The following is a 24073-nucleotide window of genomic DNA, read 5'->3' as shown; positions in this document are numbered from 1 at the left end:
TGAAGATCTGTAGCACCAGTTTCTGCTCCATACGAGTGATTCCAAGGATCGGTAATCCTAATAGAGCGTGCCATGGTTCAACCGAAACAGCTATACAAAGGTCTCGATCAAGCCACGCCAGGACTGCCTTCCAACAATGGGATACCTTAGGGCATTGCCACCACATATGAAAATAGGTACCCCGGGCCGCACAGCCTCTCCAGCAGGCATCAGAGACGTCCGGTGCAAATTTGTGAAGGGAAACTGGAGTGTAGTGCCATCTGTAGATTAATTTATAGCAATTTTCTTGGAGCCCTGCTGAGATGGAACATTTACGTGCTGCCATGTAGATTTGCTCCCAGTCCTTATCCTGCAAAGTGGAACCCAAATCGCCTTCCCATTGTCTCTGATGCCGTGGCGTGTCCATTCTCCGGCCATTCAGAAGGGCGTAGATCTTGGAAATCACTCCCCGTATGACAGAAGCAGATTTGCACAGAGTTTCAAACAGTGTCCCTTTAATTCGGAGATAACCTTTACTTAACCCCCGGCAGGTAAAATGGTACAGCTTAGCGTATAGAAAAAAATCAATCCTGTCAAGGTTATATGCTGTACATAATTGTTCTTTAGAGAGTAAAGACCCGTGTTGGAACACATTTCCTAATTTACAAATACCCGCCTTGGCGCCATTTCTGTTGACCCCCATAACCATCCCTCCATGGGGTAACAACATCAGTAAATAAATAAGACATCAAAGAAAACTGCTCCGGGCCCACTAAAACCTTTTGCCATTGCTTCCAAACCCGCAGTGTGGTGTTCAGTGCATATGCCACTACTATGCCCGAAGCGGTAGGAAGGGACGGTTGCCAGGGAGTTGCATCAATAGGAAATCGACCCAAACAAGCTTGTTCCAATGTAACCCATTGCGGCCTATCGTTATTACTATGAAAAGCTACCAAAGCGCGCAGCTGTGCCGCCCCATAATACCAGAGAAGGTTAGGAACCTGTAATCCACCCCTCAACTTGGACTGAAATAGTGTAACTCTAGCAATCCGCGGTGGGCGCCTCCTCCAGATAAATTGACCCAAAATTTGCTGCCAATTCCGGAGCAGTGTACTAGGGAGGTAGATGGGTATGGTAGTAAAAAAGTATAAAAAACGCGGTAACACATTCATTTTGATGATGGCTAGTCTGCCCAGCCAGGAATGTGAGTGCTCCAACCATTTATCCAGATTAGCTTGTATCTTAGCTATAAGCGGTTTATAGTTCAGGTCAAACAGAGAAGCATTGTGAGGACCCAAACGAACTCCTAAATATTTAAGGGACGTATCCGCCCATTTAAATGGAAAAAGGCGCTGCAACAACATGGCTTCCGAGGCCGGTAAGGTTAAGTTTAATATTTCTGATTTGTCATAATTAATTTTCATGCCGGACCTTGCCGTGAAATTCCCCAGCTCCTCCATGATTAAGGGAAGTGAACTATCCGGGTCCGTAATGGTAAACATAATATCGTCCGCAAAGAGGGATATTTTGAACTGAGCATCCCCCTTCTGAATCCCTCTTATGGCCTTGTTATTCCGAATGCGAATCGCAAAGGGTTCTAAAAAGAGGGCAAATAAAAGGGGAGATAAAGGGGCATCCTTGCCTGGTTCCCCGCTGGATGGGAAATTGCGATCCGTAACTCCCATTAACCTTCACCCGAGCCACTGGGTTATTATAAAGTTGACGTAACCAAGTAACAAATCTAGTCCCGAAGCCCATTGCGTGCAAGGTTTGAAACAAGAAATCCCAATGGACTAGATCAAACGCCTTTTCAGCGTCTAATGCTAGTAGGATAGCTGAATGACCTTCCCTGTGGACCAAATCGATAATATCCACTATCCGGCGGACGTTATCCGCTGCTAGGCGACCCTGTACGAATCCCACCTGATCATTATGAATGAGCCCAGGTAAAACCCCATTCAACCGAGCCGCCAGAACCCTAGCCAGGATCTTCAAATCTATGTTAATGAGGGAAATCGGGCGATATGATCCACAAAGGGTTGGGTCCCTCCAGGCTTAGCAATCACAGTGATACCTGCAGTGTTGGCATCCATCGTGAAAGCCGAGCCATTTAATAAAGAATTAAAGGCATTGGCCATCGGCTCCACCACCACATCCGCCATTTTGCGATAATAGCTTCCCGTGAAACCATCCAAACCGGGTGCCTTGCCCGGCTTCAACTTTTTGATGGCCGCCAACACCTCTGGGGCAGTTATCGGTTTATCGAGAAATGCCTGTTGAGTAGGGGTAAGATGGGGCAAAGATACATCCATCAAATATTCATATATGTCATCAGCCCGTATAGAATCATCCCTGGTATACAATTTAGAATAAAATTCAGTGAACGCCTGACGTATAGCCTCAGAGGCGGTCACTGATTGCCCCCCAGCTCTAGAAATCTTGGGTATAACAGTTAAAGCCCGCGCCGCCCTCAATTGCCTAGCCAAAAATTTACCAGCTTTATTTCCCCCTTCAAAGTATTGCTGTTTTAAAAGTGTGAGGGAATGACTGATAGCGGAGTCCTCTATCGACTGGAGTTGTGATTTCACGGCAAGGATTTTCTGATATTGTTTGTTAGATTGTGAACGACTATGCTGTTTTGTCAAGTCGGCTAATTCTGCTAGAAGTTGTGTCCTTCTGGCATTGCGTTCTCTATTACAATGCGCAGACCGCGCTATGCAGTGCCCTCGAATCACAGCTTTGGAGCACTCCCACACCGTCAGAGGGGACATACCCTCAGTTTGATTGTCCTTAAAAAAGTCTCTGAGGTGGGATAGTAAAGTGGTGGCAAAAGAGGGATCGGTGAGGAGGCTGTCATTGAGCCTCCAAGATCGGAGACCTCCCCCCGAATCACTTAACCGACAGACCATCCACACTGGGGCATGATCTGACCAGGTGATGGGATCTATGTCTATTTTGTATACCCGTGGTTGAATGGTAGTAGAGGTAAAAAAATAATCAATACGCGTGTAAGTTGAGTGGGGGCAAGAGTAAAAAGTATAAGACCGAGAATGCTCATGCCTGGATCTCCAGTTGTCCACCAGACCCCATTTGGCCATAACCTCTTGCCAAGCTTCTCTGATCTCTGCATGCGTCTGAACACCTGAACTAGAGTCTAAACAGGGATCCATGACGAAATTAAAATCCCCTCCTATAATGATCTCCCCTTCCGCATGTTGGAGCAGTAAGTGAGCTAGATGTTTAATGAACATTTTCTGACGATGATTAGGAAAATACACATTAAGGAGCGTAATAATCCTATTATCAACTTTAATTTTGTTAAGTATATACCGTCCATTGGGGTCCTTTACGACCTCCATCTGTTCATGCACAAAGGCAGCAGCGAACAGTATCCCCACCCCAGCGTATCTAAGTTCCCGCGTACTGGCTGCCCAAATAGCTGTGGGAAATTGGTGAAACTGCAATAAACTCTCATGATGCTGTTTTACATGAGTTTCTTGTATAAAAACTATACCAGCTGCCTGTCGTTGCAGTTCTCTCTTCAGAAGCTGCCGTTTTTGGGGCGAATTGAGACCCTTGACGTTAAGAGAAAGCAATTTAGTGGCCATATTTAACCCACTACGCCTGTCCCCCCCCCAGCCCCTTTACGTAATATACCATACTTTCATCAAATCGTACGCTATGTCTCTCACTAAAGCAGCGCTGACCCTGAAGTGTCCCCTCAATCAGTAAAAAAACTGGTTGGTAATGGTCTGTCCTGAGCCCAGCACATCCGTCGGTATCCCGGTGCCAGCCATAAGATACCAAGCTCCCGAGGGCCCGTGGGCTCCCGATCAGAGGCAACCGCAGTTGAATAACTCCGTTCTCAATCTCCCCCCCCCCCCCCCCCCCCCGGACTCATGATATCAGGCCCCATGATGCAGATTAATCCGAAACTATAAACATGATATAGAACGATAAACCTTCGTATAATATAACAAACCCCAAAATCTCACTGAAAAGCCCATCATATTGAGAAAAAGGTAAAATAAACCCCTCAGGCACCAGTGTCTGTGTCCATAAGTTACCAAGGGTATATCTGCCGTATCCTCCTCAGCCTACAGGTCAGAAAGAAGCTTGAAACTTGCAGTATGGAAGGCGCAGCCATCTTCACCCCTGCTCTGGTTGCGAGGGCTGAAGCCCATCAGCGTGGCGACGAAGCCTCTTGCCACCTTTTCCAGCTCTTTGCCATCTCGGAGCTTTATCAGTAAGTTTAACCGAAGCTGTTGTGGTAGGGAGTGAAAACGACACCGGCAGTTGGGCCTTTAGGAAAGCTTCCTGCGCCTCCGCTAGAGAGGCCATTTTATAGGTAGTGCCCTGATGTTGAAATAACAATCCGAAAGGATAAGTCCATCTGTACCTTATGTTTCTTTCCCGAAGCGCAGCGGTGACCTCACGCATCTCATACCGTTTTTTAAGGGTAAGAGGAGCCAAGTCCTGATACATTGCAATATTGCAGTTTTGCCAGGTGATGGTCTTCTGTTGTCTGGCGGCTGCCAGAATTCTTTCCTTCAGTGGAAAGCTGGTTATACATAGCACAATGTCTCTAGGCTGCTGGTCCCGACGGGGACCCAGAGCACGGTGGACCCTTTCAAAGCTTATAGATGTTGGTAGGTCCTCACTGTCCCCCTGAGCAGTCCCAGCTTGTTGTAGAATAAAGAGGCAGATATTAGACGCTGTTTGTTTTACATCCAAAAAATCAGGAGTTTCTGGAACCCCCCTGATTCTAAGGTTATTTCGTCTGCCCCTATTATCTAAATCTTCCAGTTTATCTTGAATTGCTTTGAGTTCAGCATTAGAGGTCTCATGCTGCGTCACCAACCCGTTTAGCAACTCACCATGAGCATCGATACGATTTTCAGCTTCCTCCACGCGGCAACCAAGAGCCGCCATGTCTTCCTTCAGATCCGCTACAGACCCCAAGATGTCTGCCTTATATTTTTTCAGGTCTGCTCTCAGCTCCATGAACCAGCGCCGCGCCTCATCACGGTCTAAGGGGGTGATAGCAGTTCCTGCACCGGTTTCTGTATCAGGCTGCGATGTACCCGCTAGCTCCTCCGCGTCGGAAAGGGCGGCATCCCTGCCCGCGGCGCCATCTTGTTCTGGATCTGGTGGAAGCTTATCATAAGAAAATTTCCGAAGATCAGTCGTTTTTCTTTTACTAGTCATCCTAATTAGAAGCCTAATCGATGCCCCTCAGCCTCAGGAAAAGATAGGTCGAACGAAAATGTGATCTTTGCAGGGTTCGTAGCGATTGTGAGCCCGGGGAGAGCGGAGCTAAGCGATTCTGCGTCCTCTTACATCGGATGCAAACCACGCCCCCCTACAATTTGAGTTTAAAACATTTCTCCTTATATTGGTCATAGTTTTCTCTTCAACAGAAAAGTGAAAAAAGAAAAAAAAAGGGGGGGGGGGGAGTGATACAGCACATGTCTGTCAATTTTACAAGAAATGTTTAAGGTTGGCCCATGTAGAAGACCTGGTTTCCAGACCCACTTTGGCAGGAGATACTCCTGAGGGGAGGGAGTTCCAGTCATTGTGCAACAGTGACACCTAGTGGCTGGATTTAGGGCCGACACCTGCAGGGTTCCGGAATGACTCCTAGTGCATGGCTTAACACTGTCAGTCCTGCACAGACTGGGCTAGGAGAGCTGGGAGGAGATACAACATTTATGGTGCTGGATCCCAGCTCCACATCTGAACTGGAAGCTCCAAAAGGAGCAGGAAGAAACTACTGGGCTGGGCCAAACTTTATTCCCCATCCCACCCCGATTTGTAAATCAGACTGGTTCCTTCCTGGCTGTGCTCGCCAACAAACTGCTCCCAGCCCACAGACTGAAGCCAGATCCTGGGCCAAAGTTGGTTCCTTAACCTTACTGTACCAGTTTATATTGGTACGGTAAAAACCATATAGAGATGTGCATTCGTTTTTTACAAAATAGACAATGGCAAGCAAATTGTCTGTTTCATCGTGTTTCGTGAGTGCCCCGAAACGAAAAAAAAATTGACAAAATTTCATGGAATTTTGAATTTCGTGTTATTTATAGGCTTAGTGCGCACTACCTAGTTTTTTAATTTCGGAGTTAGTGCGTCCTAATAGGAATTAGGGAGCACTAACTGGTTGTTAGTGCGCACTAACAAAAAATATTACCATTAAGTTAAAAAATGTCACTTGAGTAGTTCGTTAGCTAGAGGTATGATTCTGCATTCCCATTGGCTGTCTCCTTCTAAAGAGACAGTAAGGAGATAGCCAATGGGAATGCAGAACAATACCTCTAGCTAATGAACTGTCCCCCAATTGACACTTTTTAACTTATTGGTAACATTTTTAGTTAGTGCGCACTAACAACCAGTTCGTGTGCACTAAGCCCCATTAGTGTGCACTAACTCTGAAACGAGGGAAACACAAAATAACTACCTCCCGAATCATTATAAAAATGAAATTTGACAGTAAATGCCCCGAAATGAAAACACACAAAAACAATCAGTGCACATCTCTAAAAATCAATAATCCAATAAAAGTGAGCCAGCACAGGGAAGGCGTAGGTATTAATAAACCAAGAAAGTTTTTTTTTTACCCCTCAACTGTGAGTTAAAGCAATGTATGAAAATGGGAAAGAGCAGGGCTGGCATCAGGAGGGAATGACCCTTGCTTTTGCTTTAAAAAAAAAAAAAAAAAATTGCCCTCTTTTTCAGTGTTCTGCAGAATAAAATATTCATCCAGCCCAATGTCTTTAAATACAGCTCAATAATATTCCTTATTCCTATAGTACATGGGCCACCATAGGAAAAAGTAGATTTTACTTTCATGTTAACCATCCAGAAATAACTGTATTTTGTTCCATGTCTTCATCATACTAAAAGAATATGCAAGTTTTTCTTTTCATGTTGCTTTATTTTCCTTTAATAACTTCGCAGATCGAGAGAGAAAATAAATCTTGGGAACTCATTCACGCCTTGACGGCCATTTGCAGCATTCTGCTAGGTCATGAACAGACGACTAAACGTGCGTTTACGTCTCTCATAAGAACAATACATAACAATCAGTAGGAAAAGCCCGATGATGGGTACATTCACAGCCTCCACTCCCCGCCCCCCATCCTGCCCCCCTAGAAAAGGCGTCTGAAACTCTGCCCCATGCATTTGGCTCCCAGCCCGCTCACACTATTCGACTTTCTTCTATGTTCTGTTCTGTCCATGTGCCTTGTCCCCCTGCACTCAATTCTGGGGGACACAGAGGTTTTCAAGGGCAGGAACTATTTTGTTATTGATTTTCGTCCTGTGTGCTCTCGTGGTTCTATCTTAATTTTTTACTTAGTGAAGCAGGAGTGTTTATAGTACTGGACACTCATAAGAGACTGCTGTTTCTGCTGGTAAACGTTAGGCGGCCCAAGCCAAAAAGCAGAGAATCCCCCCACCCCCCCTTCAGGACAATAAAGCAAGGGTAATTACCTGAATATAAAAACTGCCGAGGGCACTGAAAGATGGAATCAGAAGAAAACATATTTAGAGGACAATTTCCCCAGGATTTGACGCGGATAAATGTGAGATCACCACATGCACTTTCCAGTGTGTCCCTGCAGTGCCCGCAGGTCCTACTACATTTGCGGTGAGTGCAAAGGAGCATATTCAAAGGGAAACCCTGCAGAGCTTCCCCCTGAAAATGAAACTGCCTGGCCCCCAGAACGCACTGAGGGATTGAAAATTGCCCCCTAAATTAGTTATTTAAAATATTTATGATATGCCTTATCGCCAATACAATTTAAGTTGTGCTGTAACACAACTTAACCCCAACATACAACTTTTCCCAGCACCTTCACAAAAATCCAGCTGGGGCAATGGGCCACTGTACAAACACCCAGTACATATATTTTATAGCAATGCATCATATTTTGTAATTTCAGCAATAAAGACATTTAAAACCTCTGCAATAGATTTTGCAACTAAAATAACCATCCACCAGCCTTAAGGTGGTAAGAGAACTTGACAGCCAAGTTAATAACCTCATTGCATTTCTTAAGCACCTAGTTAAGCAATCTAAAATCTGCTAACCGCCAGATCCAAAGCAACTATCATAGCATTGTTCATCAGCAAAGGAACTCAGATCCCAACTCATGATAACAGCCCTTCTCTCTGTTTTATCAGTTTTGTTTTTAAAGTGAGTGGAGTAGCAGCCTAGTGGTTAGAGCAGGGTTTGAGTCCTGTTATTGCTCCTTGTGACCTTGGTTAAGTCACTTAACCCTCCATTGCCTCAGGACCTTGGGCAAGTCACTCCATTGCCTCAGGTACAACAACTTAGATTGTAAGCCCTCTGGGGATAGGGAAATACCTACAGTACCTGAATGTGATCCACTTTGCAGCGCTGAAAAAAGTGCGAAAAGCAGAATATAAAAAAATCTAAATAAAAAATAAATAAATGTTTCTCCAAACTGTCTCACCAGCTACAAATTCAGTAGTATCTACCACTAGTTAATGCCCACTGACTGAGCAATGCTCTAAGAGACAATGTCAGAGATGTAATTACTGTAAATAATTTTACATATAAAAGTTTGCAGGTGAAGGGGTTGGATGATCTTTTGGAGTCTATGTTTTGTTGTTTAGATAAGTATTTTTCTAGTACCTTCACTGACCAGAAAAACAGAGGAAACATGAACACGTGCTGAAATGTGGTTGAGACTCCAAACAGAAGCCATGTATGCATGGTGTATGTATGCATGGTGTTAGCCTCACTGCTGTTACCTTAACTGCAGGATTCATTCTAAACTGTAAGGCATGAAGAGGTCATGTGCTGGCCGGGTACCTTATCCTGATAAGCTTACTCGGGTAACGTACATTTGATAATCAGCAAAGCAGCCGCTCTGCTGAATATACCCAAACAAACCTACAGCTTTCCGGATAATATTAGTACTGCCTTGCAGCATGCCTAAAATTATCTGGATAACTTCTCCGCTTATCTCCGACTGTCGGAGTTATTTGGGTAAGTTATCCAGATAAGTCTGGCCTGCCCTGAAATGGCCCAGATTTATCCACATACGCAGAGCCGGTGCAAGAGCATTTGGCACCCTAGGTGATCTTTCGGTGATGCACCCCTCTCCTCCTCTAACCTGCTGATTGGCATCAGATTCAACATAGAGCTTCCTCTTAACAGTGAGAGTGGCTCTGACGCCACCCTCTGGGCTTTGAGCTGGCAGGATGGTGCTGCTACCCCCCTCCACAAAAAAAAACAAAACTGTTGGTGCTCTAGGCAATGCCTAGTTTGCCTAATGAAAGCATTAGCCCTGCAGGTACATTTTCTCTGGCTAAAGAGTACCCTGAAATCCGACCCTTTTGGTGCAACATGATTCTGAAATTGCCCTGTTAGCCAAACTGTCTCAATACCGACTTCAAAACGTTCTTTTAAATGAAACTCTGGGAATACAACTCACACATTTTTCTTTTCTGCTATAATGACACAAAACAAAATACCTGTAGCCCTGTTTATTGCGAATGTCATCATAGAAGTTTAGCCTTTTTATTTTTTTAAATGACTACATCTTGTAAAGCCACCATGAACACAACACCCCGTCCCCGCAACAGCCTTAAAAAAAATTCCACAGTCTCGTTCTAGGCAGGGTGGTAAAACCGCAGAGGTGGTCTTAGGAGGCAGCAAACGACGGGGATGCCTGCTTCGGGTCCTCGGCGCAACTTGCTGTTCAGACTGAAAATAAAACGGGGAGTCGGCACGCTTGGGTCTGTGTGTGGGCACAGGCAGTGTACGCAGCAGCTCACCCTCTGCCCTCCCCTTCTCCCACTACAGGCTCTGCACTAACAGCGCATGCCCCATCCTCGGTCACCACCATCGGCCAGAGCCTGCCCTGCTAAGACTGCGTTCAGAGGGGCCGATGTAATGAGACCCGTGGCAAAACAGGTGCCAGTTATGAGCGCGGGGTTTGATCACCGCGCGCGGCTAAAGCTGACGCCTCCCCGGGATGTAATAAATTATGCAAATGATTTGCGGGCAGCCGTGAAGAAACGAGTGTACTTAAGTGCGGTAAGGCCCCATGTAATAAATGGCAGCATCTGCGCTGAAAAGGCGTGCAGGTAATCCGTGCATAAAAGGGAGCGAGCGGGAGTCCCTATTAGTGAAAGTATGACCCTGGAATGTATTTTTAATAATTCAAATAACTGTGTGCTGCAGAAAAAATGGCAAATATTTTCATGGGTGATAATTCTCACTAGACTGGCATGGCAGCGAGATAGGCACTCAGCTGGTTGCCCAGAAAGGCGCCTAGATAATCACCAATCTGGATGCTCGTGGCACCGAGATAGACACTCAGCTGGGAACGAATCTGGATGATCGGGTGCCCAGAAAGGCGCTTAGCTAAGCAGTAATCTGGCCGCTCAAGCACCATGATAAGCGCTGAGCCGGGCGCGATTCAAGGTGCCTAGCTAAGCAGGTTTCTCCTAACACTTTATCCTCTCTCTCCTGCCACCTGCCAAATCTGCTGCTGTTATCTTTTGGCGAAACTGCAGGATATACCACAGCATCAGAATCAGCTGGACACAATTAGAAATCTCCATAGCTGCTCGGACACACAACTACGCCACAACAATGCAAGCAATGGAATACAATGGCCCCCGAGTCAGCCCTGACTGTGGCGGTAAAAAACCCGCAATAAAAAAAAAAAATCTCTAGCGTTGGCGCGGCTACCTGAATTGCCTATGATTACCTAATCGCCTCCTTTGCATGCCAATGGCATGCATTCGCACGCAAAAAAAAAAAAAAAGGGTCTGTAAGCGGGTTCGTACGTGCTATTTTCATCGCGCACAAAACCTTTATTACATCCCCATATAGGGCTTTGCGCGGGAAAACGCGCGTACAAACCCACGGCAACTTCAGCACACCTTATTACGTCGGTCCGAGAATCAGCTGCAAGCTGCTAAGGCCTGAGAGCAGCAGAAGACGGTGTTTACTAGAACTTGCTGCTACCAAGAAGTGAGCACTAATCTAGGAAGGGGAAAACATTTCCGTTACAGTTTCAAGCTAATTGCTGCCGCACTGGATCCAATCTGGCAGAAAACGAAGCAAGCTAAATCCCGTATCAGGTACCCTTGGCAAACAGAGTTGAAGACTTCTGCTGTGCTGTCTTATTAAATGGGGGAGAGGTGGATGTCTGCACTGCCTGACGTTCAATTCTCCTGCTCTGAAGTGCCATTTTCAAAAGCAGAACACTGGAAACATTCAGAGGGCAATTGTGAGCGGATATATGTAAATTAATTACCCTCCCCCCCCCAATTTATACACCTGCTGGGAACACCTCTTTTTAATCCGGCTACAAGGACATGGGTGAATGAAGCAATTTTATCCAGGACAATCTACCCAGATAAGTATCTGCTCCCCAGAGTAAATCTCTATGGAAACTGTTTATGAGCACCTCCCTAAAACAATTTAATTGAAAAGGGGGGATAAAGAGGATCTTTGATTTACAGAAAAACAGCACTCTACCCAAATTAAGAGAGCAAACAGGTTCAAAACCACCTTTTCGACTCCCCCTCCCCGCCGAAACCACCTTCCAGTAGCAAAACCCTTCCACCTCCCGAGGCTGAGAAGCCTGAGCCCTCTTGAGAATGCGTTGCAAGGCAAATCTGGTCAGGGCAGCTGGAGGACGACACGACCCCCCCCCCCCCCCCCCCCGATCTGATCTGGCAGACAGAACATCACCTCCCTCGCATTCCACTGGGGCTTCCTGTCTGCAGCTACTCCCCCCCTGGTGCCTGCGTCAACCCGAGCTGCTGGAGTTCAGCGACAGGTCACGGCACGTTCAGATGCTTCATTTCAGAATCATCACTGGTGTGCTTTAAGGAGGAAGTCAGAGCCGTGCCGCGCTCTGCCACCCAAACCACTCTAATCAAGCACTGCAAGCCGGCCATGCCGAAGTCTGCGAAGAGCAGCTCGCCCATCCCTCGCACCTAAAATTGCATCCCCGTGTACACTTCTCCCTCTCTCTTGCATCTGCTTATTTCTATTATTTTTACATTTTAAGGAAAGATGTGCGAACCAGGGAGACCGGGGCTCAAATCCCGCTGCCAGTCCATGTGTCCTGAGCAAGTCATTTCACCTTCCACTGCCTCAGATACAAACTTACAACCTAGATTTACTAAACCACAATTATTATTATTTTTTTTAAATCAAGGGGCTGCCGGTCCTGCAATAATTTTGCCCCTCCCATCAAAAAGAACACAGCTGGGGCAGACGAAATGCATGATGGTGGCCACCAACACAATGGGGCCGGCGTCACTTTAAAGGGCCGTGTGGCCTGACACAAACTGCCCCTTCCCCCAAAAAGGGTTTAAAAAAAAAAAAGAGCAGGGATAGGCAGGGATCTTACTAGACCACCCCTGCCCATCCCAGAGGGCAAAGGCCAGTCAGAAAATTTTGGAAAATGGCACAGACTGGGCCCAGAGCTAAGGGGTGCCCAGACCCTGCACTGACCACCAGTGAATGTATGGGGGCACAAGCCCACCAGGGTCATTTTGGGGGGAATGCTACTAGGGTTTCTAGCTAATGAAAAGGAAGGGTGTACTGGCAAGCTCTTGCTTTTGTGAGGGGGCGTCACCACATAGTGGCCTTTATTTTTTTTTAAACTATTTATTTTTATGGGGCCACCTCAAATGGTGACCATGGAGTGGGTGGAGTTCTAATAAGACCCCTGGTGGCTGTTTTACTCTTTTTTTTTGGGGGGGGGGGGAGAAGGAGTGTTTGTGTTGGGCCACATGGCCCTTTAATTCTAATGCAAGAGCATCGGGACCTGAGTTAGTGTCCTGGTGCTCCTGGCACTAGAATGTTTTCAGAAAAAGGTGCAGCTAAAATAACGTGACTGAAATATTTCAAAGTCAACCGCATTATTTTATTTACATGAAATTTAATATGCATTAGCTGCTTTGCGTGCATTGTGATTTTATACATGCAAAAGCAAGCAGAACAGTTAACTGTAACGGGGTGGATTTTAGTTGGGGAAAAGATGTGCAATATCACAAATATTGCACTATATCACCACGATAAATGCTGTTTAATGTGCGCTATCGCAGCTTAGTAAATTGTGAGCCCTCTGGGGTCAGGAGAAATACCTACAGTACCTGAATGGAAACTGTTCTGAAGTGCCTGAAAAGCAGACTATAAATCAAAAATAAAATCATCTTTTATTACTGCCACAATTCATTCCATTCTTCCGCTGTGTGCTTTCAGGATCAGCTGCCCAGCTGCAGCCCCAATCTACTGAGATTATTTTGGTGGGAGTGATGGAGGAGGAGAAACTTTAAATACCAGTATCTGCTCCAGAATATATCAGAACAAAAGAAAAAGAACTTCTAATTGCCAACTAAATTAAGTAACACTCATATATACATAGGTTTGTTTTCTAAATATTGAAGGTTCATTTATTGCCGAGGATGCTGTTTCAGAAATACAGTGTTAGAGTTTATTATACTTCACAGACTAGCACAGGTGTTTCCTAGAAATTATCTACAACAGGAAATGGCTTTTCCGGGAAGAGTATGACAGATAGACACGCCTTTGCATGACGGCCTTCCTTTTACAGGCATCAGGGAGGTTCTTCTGGTCAAGGTGGATCAGAACATAATTCCGGCAAGATGCACGTTAATAGTTGGGAGCATCTCAGGGAACAACATCAGACTGGGGCATTTCTAAGTGTAGTTTAAGATGCTGAGTGCTTATGCAAATTCAAATATAATAAACAAAAACAATACAGGTCACCAAATTCATTCTCTAGGGAGAAAAGGGAGGAGGAGATTTTTTTTTTTTTAATTGCACATCATATTGTGTTTTGAACTTGTTTTTAATATGATGAACAGAATTTTATTGTTATATGAATTAGGCTTGTGATGATGTATTTTACTATATTTTTAATCTGTTTGTAAGTCACTTTGAGCATTCCTATAAGGTTTGATAAGTCAGGACTACAAGAGGGGAAAACATAAAATGACCTAGAGCTTGTGTTTATTGTATTGTATAAAGTGGATAATTCTCAGCTGCTTCAGTGTTATCTACACAGCTCTGTTAGGAACAGAGAAAACAGTGAAAACTTTCCCTCTCTTGCACTTTTCCCAATAATTGTGTTAAGCAGGGCTACAGTTCTGCTGACTGTAGACAATGCCCTGCGGTATGCATAAACACAGATCTATATATTGGAAGAGAAAGAGGTACATGTCTACAGGAATTAACCAGAGTCCTCAGAATCTCAGCACTGCTTAACATAGAAACATAGAAACATAGAAATGACGGCAGAAGAAGACCGAATGGCCCATCCAGTTTGCCCCGCAAGCCTCACACATTTTTTCTCTCATTCTTATCTGTTTCTCTTAGCTCCTTGTTCTATTCCCCTTCCACCCCCACCATTAATGTAGAGAGCAGTGATGGAGCTGCATCCAAGTGAAATATCTAGCTTGATTAGTTAGGGGTAGTAGGGGCACTATATTATATATAATATTATATATTATATATTAGTTAGGGGTAGTAGGGTTAAGAAACAACAGTGAACAGTACAAGCATGAAAAGCCAATGCCACCCAGGTTTCTCGGCTGGTGTAAAAATGCCTACATAGGGCACACAAGTTCTTCAGTCATGTGGTCAGTGCAAGGCCGGGGGATCCCCTATACAGCTCCTGAAATCAGAGAACCAGTGAACACAGGACCAGGGATTCCTTTCCTGGGACTCAGGAGGAGAGACAGTGAACAAGGGAGCTACAGAGATCTCCCTTTCCGCCATACAGGGACACAAAGTGAGTACAGGGCTGGGATCCCTTCCCTGCACTACTGGAGGAGAGAGAGAGTGCGGATCAGTGAATTTCTTCCCTACACCCTTATGAAGCAAAAGGAGTGTGAACAGAGCAGGAGTATTCATTTCCTGGAATCCAGAAGGAAAGAGACAGATGCATGGCTAGGAAACGACCTACCCTGGAAACACAGAGCAATGTGGAGCAGGAGAATCTCCTCCCAAGGGACAAAATAGCACTGGGCCAGGGAATCTCCTTCTCCAGGCTCCAATATTTATTTTTTTTTATTTCTTCATTCCATTTATAGACTGCCCCACACAGAAGTCTCAGAGCATTAGGGCTGGGAAGTCCCTTCCCGGGTCCTGAGAGATGAGATGGAGCGCAGGACCGATGATCCGAAACAGAAGGGGATGATCGATCCCCTTAATGAAGAGACAGGCGTCAACACAGGCCCAGGGGCACTTGGTCCTTTCTCCATGATTTTTCACTTGTATACACGTGGCAACTGATGAAAAATAATTTGTAGAAAGGAGGGCTGGGATGACTGACATTTAAAGTTACACCAAAGTTAAAAGCTCTGTAGTATAAAGCAGCATTCACAACAGCAGAGAAATAGGAACTGGCCCAGCACGAAGACAAAATCTGAATACTTCAATCTACATTATTTTTCCTTGTTGAACCACCGTGACCCAATGCCAGATGGAATGGCACACCAGCTGACCTGGGATCCCCCCTCTGAAGCAGCAATCCCGCTCCTCAGAGCAGCCTCAAACGTTCCTCTGTCACAAGTAGCAGCCGCCCGTCCCACACTGACAGTGGCATGGCACCCCCTATCCCATGCCCATCTTGTCTGCCTCTTGCAGTGGTCCTGCGTACCACAGCATTAAAGGTATCCAACTCTGGCAGTGTTTCTTTAAAAGAAACCCCAGACATATATAATTGTACAATTCCTGAATCTTTCATTACTTCTCCCTTTCCTCTTGGTCTTAATTTGCTCCCCCATCTGTTTCAAACTCACGTAGACACATGGCTAACTTTTTTTTTTCAGTTGAATTTTTATTATGAGATTTCGAATTGTTGTCTAGCTTGCCAATAAAACCTATCTAGCTAGAAAGCAAATTGTAGATCCAGGAGGAAGGAAGAACCACCCTGCGGCTGGGATGCTTCATGTAGGCAGAAAAGCAATCGAGGTGCACCAAGCAGTTTTACAGCACTTAACTTCATGGCTGAATTCTCCTTTTTTTTCCCAGGTACTCTGGTTTCAAGGTTGATAAGCAACGGACCAGCTAAATCACAACTAAGAATGAAACTATTCCAGCCACTCCAAATACAAAAATGTCTATTTATTCTAATGTGCCTCCTAAGTACTACAGCTCGCCCAGTATGGATTTCAGTAAGGGGGCTACTGGGGATGCAAACCGATGACCTTCGGGCATGAGTGCAGTAACAGTGACATCATTCTTCAGATGTTTAGGAGACATGCAGGAGTGAACAGTACATGTATTTATGCTTGGTGGGAATGGATTTATTTCAGCAGCCATTTTGTGCTTGTAGATGCAGAGTAGTCTGCAATCTCAGCATGTCGCCACTTAAACCCACACGGGGCGTGGACGCATGGATACACACGCCAGTAGTACAGGCAGTGCCACGGCCTCTTAGGTTGCTGTGATCTGGGGATTCTCCTGAGGCAATCTGCTATGGTTTCATTGTCTATGATGAAGTTGATCACAGGTTGTAACAGGGACCCCCAGAAGCTGAAGGAGTTTGAGAAGGTGGGGAGGGGAGGGGAGGGGAGGGGAGAGAAGGCAGGAAAGAGAACCACAGATTTCTGGCATTTTAAACAGATCAAAAGTGTAACAACTTCCATGGTGGACTAAGGAATAATTTGTGCCGATCTCAAATCCATTGCCTAGACAGGGGCACAATTTCAAAAGGTTACATACTAAGCCAGTTTGAGTAAACACAAAGGATCCCTAGGATGATAATGAAGCACTGTGATAACCTACACTGAGCAGAAGTTGCCTAAACCCCTCCCCCCTCTCCTAAAAAACCATGCTGGGCAGGCTGGACGGGCTATTTCGGTTTTCTCTACCATCATTTACTATGAGTGCTAATCTGACAGGCTCCCTTTAAAAACATTGCTTACATTTTTTTTCTCCAGTTCATGCTGGATTTAAAAGAATGGGCGTGTAACCTAGCATGCTGTATGATGAGGAGCATTGGAGTTTTGATTCTTGCTACAATAGGCAGTGACTCATGTGACAGCTTGGTGCTTTACCTTGCACTTGTGTGCTTTGGCATGGTGCAGCACGTCCTGGTAGTGCCAGGCATTTGCTGGGTTCACTTCTTGCAGCTTGGCTGTGGGTGACAACAGTGCATTCAAGGTATTTCCAGGATCTCCTTGATCAATGGCTTCATTAATAAGAGTAATTGCAATTATTCCTAAGGAAGACAAACAGGCCAGATAATTCTTACTCTAGAATACAACAGCAGAACATTCAAGTTTTGCAAGCTCTGTACACACGTCTTAACTAAATCAAGTAATGGCGTCGTTCCCTGTGCTGGCCCATTAGTCAATCGGAAGCTCTAAGCTGACTCAGCACTAGAGAGGAGGAATTTTTAATATTCCTCTTTGATTAGCAGATGCTGCCAAATTGCACAAAACTCCCAGATTTTACCTGCAATATCACACCAGAGCCAAGTCAGGGTAAGTAGGGGATCGGGGGGAGGTTACTACAGCATATTCCACGTTTAACTAAAGGGTCAATGTAGTAAGCAGCTGTGCTAATAGCCACTTTACCACAGGCGTTATCTGTCAACACACTACATTTATTGCCCAGTATACTAAAGGAAGGTCAACCCAATGTTTTGCAGCAGACAACCCTGATATGCTAAGCCCATCTTCCAACTCCTTCCCCCCCTGGGAAACACCAAGTGAAAAAAAAAAGGATTCCCCAGGTCAACCCACTCCCACTCCGGGAAGACACAGGCCCCTGGGCCAATCCTCCCTTCACCACCCAAGTCTCAATCAAAGAATTCCCAGGGGGAGGGGGGTCCCTTCTTCCTCCAAGAAGAAATCCTCACCCACCCAATCCAACGGCATGCAGTAAATGGCAAAGGCAGGAGAGAGCGGTCCCTCCACCTGCTCTGCCGGCAACATTTTGCAAAGCTGTCTCCTGTCACAGTCATTTATTACACACATCAGATGGAGTCCGCCTGAGGGATAGCAGAAGCTGCCTGTGCTGGCGACTGGACAAGGATCTGTGGAGTATTCTACTGCTGTGGAATAATTGTGAAGAGGGTTTTACATTTTACCCCTTAGGGAATAGCCACTGCTATTAATTGCATCAGTAGCATGGGATCTTCTTAGTGTTTGGGTACTTGCCAGGTTCTTATGGCCTGGATTGGTCACTCTTGGAAACAGGATGCTGGGCTTGATGGACCCTTGGTCTGACCCAGTATGACATGTTCTTATGTTCTTATGATTTACAGCATGGAAGAGAAGAGTGATTGCGGGGTAAATTGATTTTTCCTGTGTTAAGAGCTTATTCGTGTGCTTTTTTTGCCCACCCCTCCCGACTCCCCTCACCCCCCTCATCCTAAGCGCATGCTCTGATTTATTGAAATTATCCCAATTAAAAGGACAAGGGGGAAAATTTTCAGAACAAGTGTCTCTTACAGATTTAGATAAATTAATAATAATTTAGATAGATTAATTAACAGATTAACTACCATCTCCTTGCTGACCGTCGATAACAAAATACAGCAAAATAAATTTAAGGGGCTTCATTTAGGTGTGCCGCTATCCTCCACTGGCAGGATATCATGCTTCCCAGTCTCCCACTGGCTCAGCTGCTCTTCCTTGCCCTAGTGAGATACTAAGAACTCTTCCTCTGCCGAGGCTTGAAAATGCTGACAACCGGGCAGAACGTGGCAGCACAATTCAGTGGAAGTACTTAGAAGCGCAGGCTGTAGCAGCATGGCCTCTCCTTCTTCCCTTCTCCACGGCCCGGAAGAGGAAGTGGTGCGTGGCAGGCCCGAGCATACAAGGGAAGGGGAGGCCATGCTATGACCAGAAGTACAAACAGCATCGGCCCCGGGCCCGATCAGTCAGCAGGAGGAGCAGCGTGGGCCCGAAACAAGAGGCAGATCAGCATCAGCCCCTGTCGAGATGGGACTACTGGGGCTGAAGTGGAGGAGACACTGCTGCTGCCGCTTGTGCTTCTTGGATGGTAGGGGGTTGGGGGCGGGGAAGAGAGCATGTGTGTATAACAGACTTTAATACATTGGTCTCACAACTTTGGGAATATAAATTTGCTCCTATCGCCATAAAACGTAATCCTCAGGTCTTACTGAACAGATGCAGGAAAGTTGAATAAAATACACAACAAATAATGAAGGCTGTTTGTGTCCACACCAACAGGGAGCAGAAATGAAAGACGTGAAGGAATGCATGAATCAATACTGTCCAAGAATCTCTCTAAAGCTTTTGACGTGCCTCCTAGACATTAGTGCCTAGCGCAGCGCTCACTGCATTTAGTATGTGACCACAGCAGGAACTAACACAACTTACAACCACGAAGTCAGAGGGAACTGGGATAATTAATAGATCAGGAACCATTTCTTTTCCATTTTACAATTAGCTAATACACTGGAGGATCTGGGCAGTCGTTTTCTTGTATGCCGGGATAACCTGTTGGTTCAGTAACCACCAGTATGTTAAATTAAATAAAAGCTAGCAATCAGGTGGCTACAGTAGGCCACTTCTTGCTCGGGCACTAGCTTGTTGCAGCGGGGCTCATGCAATGCACATTAGCTTTTCTGGACAGGGAGAGACTATGCAAAGTCTTTTTCTTCCACTGATTATGCTTGTGGCAAATCCCTCGTGAGTACTCACTTTCATGCTCCTCTTGTACTTGTAGGTTAACCAGGTCTATACAGTTCTGGGTATCATTCCAGCTCAAATATCCTTGTCCTTGAGATAAAGCTTCAGCTTTCATAGACATTAGTGTGCTAGCATAGCTGCCAAAGAGAGAGAGAGAGAAACATAGTCATGACTTTTTATTTAACATGGTTGAGAAAAATTCATTTAATTTGGATTTATATTCTGCCATTTGGGACTGGTCAGCCACTTCAAAGTGATCTGCATTTAGGTCCTGTAGATACTTCCCTGCTCCTGAAGGGCTTACTAAGGTTGCACCTTGTGCCCTTGAGCCTACAACAGGGCACCGGTGCTGAAATTCAATAATAGGCAGTCAGTACATCAGAAAGTATTAACCAGCTGTAGAGAGGCACTTCCACCCTGACTAGTAAAGGTAGGAATGCTTCCTTGACTATATATCCATAAGAGAGAGATGCAGCACTATGCACATTTAAAAGGAAGTTCCTTTTAATTATTAGAAGTTATTTTCTCTGGAATTCGGAGTTTATCAGGGCTCAAAAGAAATTCCCCTCCCTTCCCAATGGCATGTCAGATCCCCTCCTGTGCAAAGGACTGGTAATGCCTTTTTAAATAATTCCCGCTCTGTTGTGGGTGACTAAGTACGAATGGTGCAAGTGATCTTTGGTCATTTGGAGTAGCCACCTAGTGGTTAGAGCAGCGGGCTACGAACTCAGAAACCAGGGTTCAAATCCCACTGCTGCTCCTTGTGACCTTGGGCAAGTCACTTTATCCGCCTGAGGTACAAACTTAGGGCCTGATTCACTAAGGCATTTCTCCCATTCTGTGTCTATGGGAAAATGCCATGATGAATCAGGCCCTTAGACAGGGAAATACCCACAGTAAGTGAATGTAATCTGCTTTGACATGCTAAAATGCAGAATGTAAATCCAATTAAAAAACAAATTCCTGTTAAAAAGCAAAGAATGCTATCCCACACCCTATTCTGTGTCATCACCACCTATTTCTAAAGCCTGTGTCTATGCTATTGCACAATGTTGCATCAAGACATTAAGGGGCCGATGCAATAATCTTCGCGGAAAGCGGGCCCTGATTTTTCAGTGCCCGCTTTCTTAACGCACTCATGGCGTCCGCAAGGGGGGATGCCATGCAATATGTTAATTAAGGGGTCGCGCTAGGAAAGAGGCGCCAAGGTCGCTTGTGCGACCTTAGCTCCTCCATGCTAACGCAACCCGCAGCAGCTGCCGGTTATGAAGATCGATGCTGGTAAACCGCCGAGTTTCCCGGCATTGGTTTTCATAACTCGGCGGTCTGCAGAGTTTTTTTTGTTTTTTTTTTACACTTTAAAACAGAAGTACAGAAAAGCATTTTTTTCTGCTTTTCTGTACTTCTTTTCAATGCGCTCAACCATTAACACCTGCTCCAGGCAGGTATTAATATCTGAGCGATAAATGTGCATCTGAGACGCACATTTATCTTTTTGCATTTGGAGTGAATGAGTAATAGCCTCATTCACTTGCATTTGCGTGTGATGAGTGCTAATTCATTCACTCTGCGTCGGATGCGGGTTAAATAGGCGCTAATCCCCCTATTGCATTAGGGGGTGGGTTAGCGCCTATTTAACCCGCGTCCGACAGCGGGTTAAACAGTGCGCTCGGCTGAGCGCACTGTATTGCATCGGCCCCTAAGGTTGAAAGGGCCCTGTCCTGGACAGATTACCATCTATGTGAGGAGGGAGGCAGAAAGACACACTGGTGCAGCAGGCTGAGGATCTAATCCCAGCTACCCGAGTTCTGCGCTGGTTGCCTGCAGTACTTGTTCCTTGCATTCTACTGGCTGAACCCTTTGATTGGAACTTGCAGTCAACTGGCTGGAGAGGGATTTCAGGGCTGGATGTGCACATCCAAGACGGGAGGGCTTTGCTTTTCAGCAACTAAGAGAAGTCAAAGCCGAAACTTTCATTGTACATCAGAATCTGTGGCTTCTCACCTGCTCCTGGACAAATGATTCGTGAGAGCTAATGAATGCAATAAGCTAGGAGTGCTGAGGAGGCTTTGTAAACAATATCGTTTCTCCTCCAAGCCAGCAGAGAAAACGTTCACAGAAAATGAGAAACCCATCACACATGAGCTGACCTCTGCGACATGCAAGCACAAACAGTTTACCAGACTTGAGCAAATTCTGGAGATACATAGACACATCTCTAGCAGTGCGCAAGGGCTTATGTGTTATCCCAATAAAAAAAAGCAAATAGTAGAAGCTGCTAGGAAGAGAGCCGAGCGCAGTGGGGATGAGAGTAGAGAGTCCCCAGAAAAATTACCCAGACAACTTAGCAGGTGTAAATGGGTACTTTTCTGGGATAATTTTCCAACTGAAAGTGTGTGCATACTTTCAGACTGAAAATCAGTGCAGAGTCTGAGGGTAAAAAGTATCTACAGCCTTTGTACTTATGTGGCTAATCTTAAAATTACCCCTCCCCCTCACACGTAAGGAAGGCCAGTCATCACCCTAAGACAATTAAATGGACAGGTTGCTTATTCTCTCACTCCTCAGCAGCTCTTTGCACCCACTCCCTTCTCTTTTTGATTTGCACAGGGAGCCTGGGTGGTCTCAAAAGCTCAAGTACTACAATACCTTTTGCTGATTCTTTAAAAGATCTCTCTACCTACAAAGACTCCTCTTTTTTCCCCAAGCCACCTCTCCTTTCTAAGCTATTTTGGTCTCTCTCGAGTATGCCGCGTCCTCTAACTGTCCCCCTCCCAATCTTCCAGCATTCTGAATTCCCCCATAACTTTTCCTCCCAAGTCCTCCACCCAGTTGTATCTATCTTCTCAATCTCCGGGCCTTTTCCTCTCCCGGGACCCCACTTCCCCTTGCTCGCCCCCCCACCCCATTGCCTTCCAGCCTCTCTCTTTTCCCTCCTCATGTCTTCTCCCTCTGCCAAGTACACATCTTCCACCTTCACCATATCTGAAGGCAACCTCTGCAGCTCTCTGTATTTCATGAAACAGTCATACCGTAGTAGCCGAGTAGCCTCTCTGTACTGCTCAACTCAGCTGGAAGCACGTAACAGGAGTATGACCCTACCCATGGTTCTCAGTAAGGAATGCTTGGGGTATGCATTCTGGAGCAAGCGTGAACCTAACCAGCAGCTAAAAACTATATGGGCCCTACTCCCTTGTCGGTGCTGGATGACTTGCTATACTGAAGTTCTCCGACAGCCTGTCAACTGGATTGTATTGCAAGAAAGAGCCATCACCCTGTAAACTTGCCACAGATAGTTTTCAAGTGATCATTTTAGAAGAAAAGGTGAAATTTCATGGTCTTGGTGGGCTAACTGCTGATATCACTGGAGATCACAGAGGTAAGTCACGTGGGAAAGAGGAAGACTGCCTTTCAACCTCGAGGGTCATCCTGGAGACGAAGAGGGATTAGGAAGTCAGAGAACGACTTGCACATGATTGCGTTTATCTGGAACTCCTCCCTTTGCTAACATTGAATGGTGCTGCAGCTTTGTTAGTAGGAAGGCAAGACTGAATTTTAACTTCTCCCTGGCCTCTTCACCCAAGCAGCTCTCTTCACTTTGACAACATACCGCTGTAGATTTTCCACGTCCAGATTATTGAGACCTATGGATGAGCTACTGAGTTGTCCCTGGACTGCTTGAGTATCCTTGATTTCCAAGGCCTGGTTCAGCAAAGCAACAGCAGATAACATCTCCACAGCTATAGAGAGCTCATCATGTGACAGGTAGTTCTGAGGAAACATGATAATACTCATATTACAAAAATTAACCACTGCAAGAAAATAGGAGAGAACAAAAGCTCCTTTCCATCAAAGCCAGATTAGAATTGCACATTAAGAGATACATAATAGAAGCATCTGGTGTAGAAATCTTGTTCATTCACTTGGACAGTATTATGCTCCCTCACAGCCATGTCCTGAATAGTGGAAGCTTTAGCCAAATGATTATTACATACAAACAAATGAAAAATTATTAGAACTACCTTATCTGCACTTCTGCCATCTATCTTTCGGAAATGTACTGACATTTAAAATTCAGAGACTAGGAGTGGGGAGAAACACGGAAGAGGATCAATTTACCAATATATACCGTACTTACTCATGTTAAGAGGTCCCCACACGTTTTAAAGAAAGGGCCACATGCGACATTTCAAATTGCTGAGAAGGCCGGGGGGGGGGGGGGGATGTCCCCTTGGAGTTTTGACGAGCAAGGGGCAGGGGGTGATTGGGTTCTCCTTCGTAGGCTGGACCTTTCTTTGATGTGAAATGTTGGGGAAGGGGGCAGGCAGACAGCACGACTCCCACAGAGGTCAGGCAATCAATACAAATATTCCTAGAAACCTGGCAAACCTGTTACACC

The 24073-nt window shown here is 45.5% G+C and overlaps 1 protein-coding gene across 2 annotated transcripts in view; it reads right to left on the bottom strand.

The window, feature by feature from the left end:
* IQGAP2 (IQ motif containing GTPase activating protein 2) overlaps positions 1 to 24073 on the bottom strand; it is a 604286-nt gene that overhangs the window by 193930 nt on the left and 386283 nt on the right. For both annotated transcript variants that reach the window (XM_029575244.1, XM_029575253.1), the window contains 3 exons: positions 23285 to 23445; positions 19687 to 19811; positions 17068 to 17231 (listed from right to left, as the gene is read on the bottom strand). In XM_029575244.1, coding sequence (XP_029431104.1) covers positions 17068 to 17231; positions 19687 to 19811; positions 23285 to 23445 — 450 coding nt within the window. The remainder of the gene's footprint in view (positions 1 to 17067; positions 17232 to 19686; positions 19812 to 23284; positions 23446 to 24073) is intronic.

This window comes from Rhinatrema bivittatum, chromosome 1 (genome assembly GCF_901001135.1).
Source record: "Rhinatrema bivittatum chromosome 1, aRhiBiv1.1, whole genome shotgun sequence".
Classification (NCBI taxonomy): domain Eukaryota; kingdom Metazoa; phylum Chordata; class Amphibia; order Gymnophiona; family Rhinatrematidae; genus Rhinatrema; species Rhinatrema bivittatum.
Note: the sequence above shows the minus strand (reverse complement) of the source record. Positions and strands in the feature narration are given on the sequence as shown.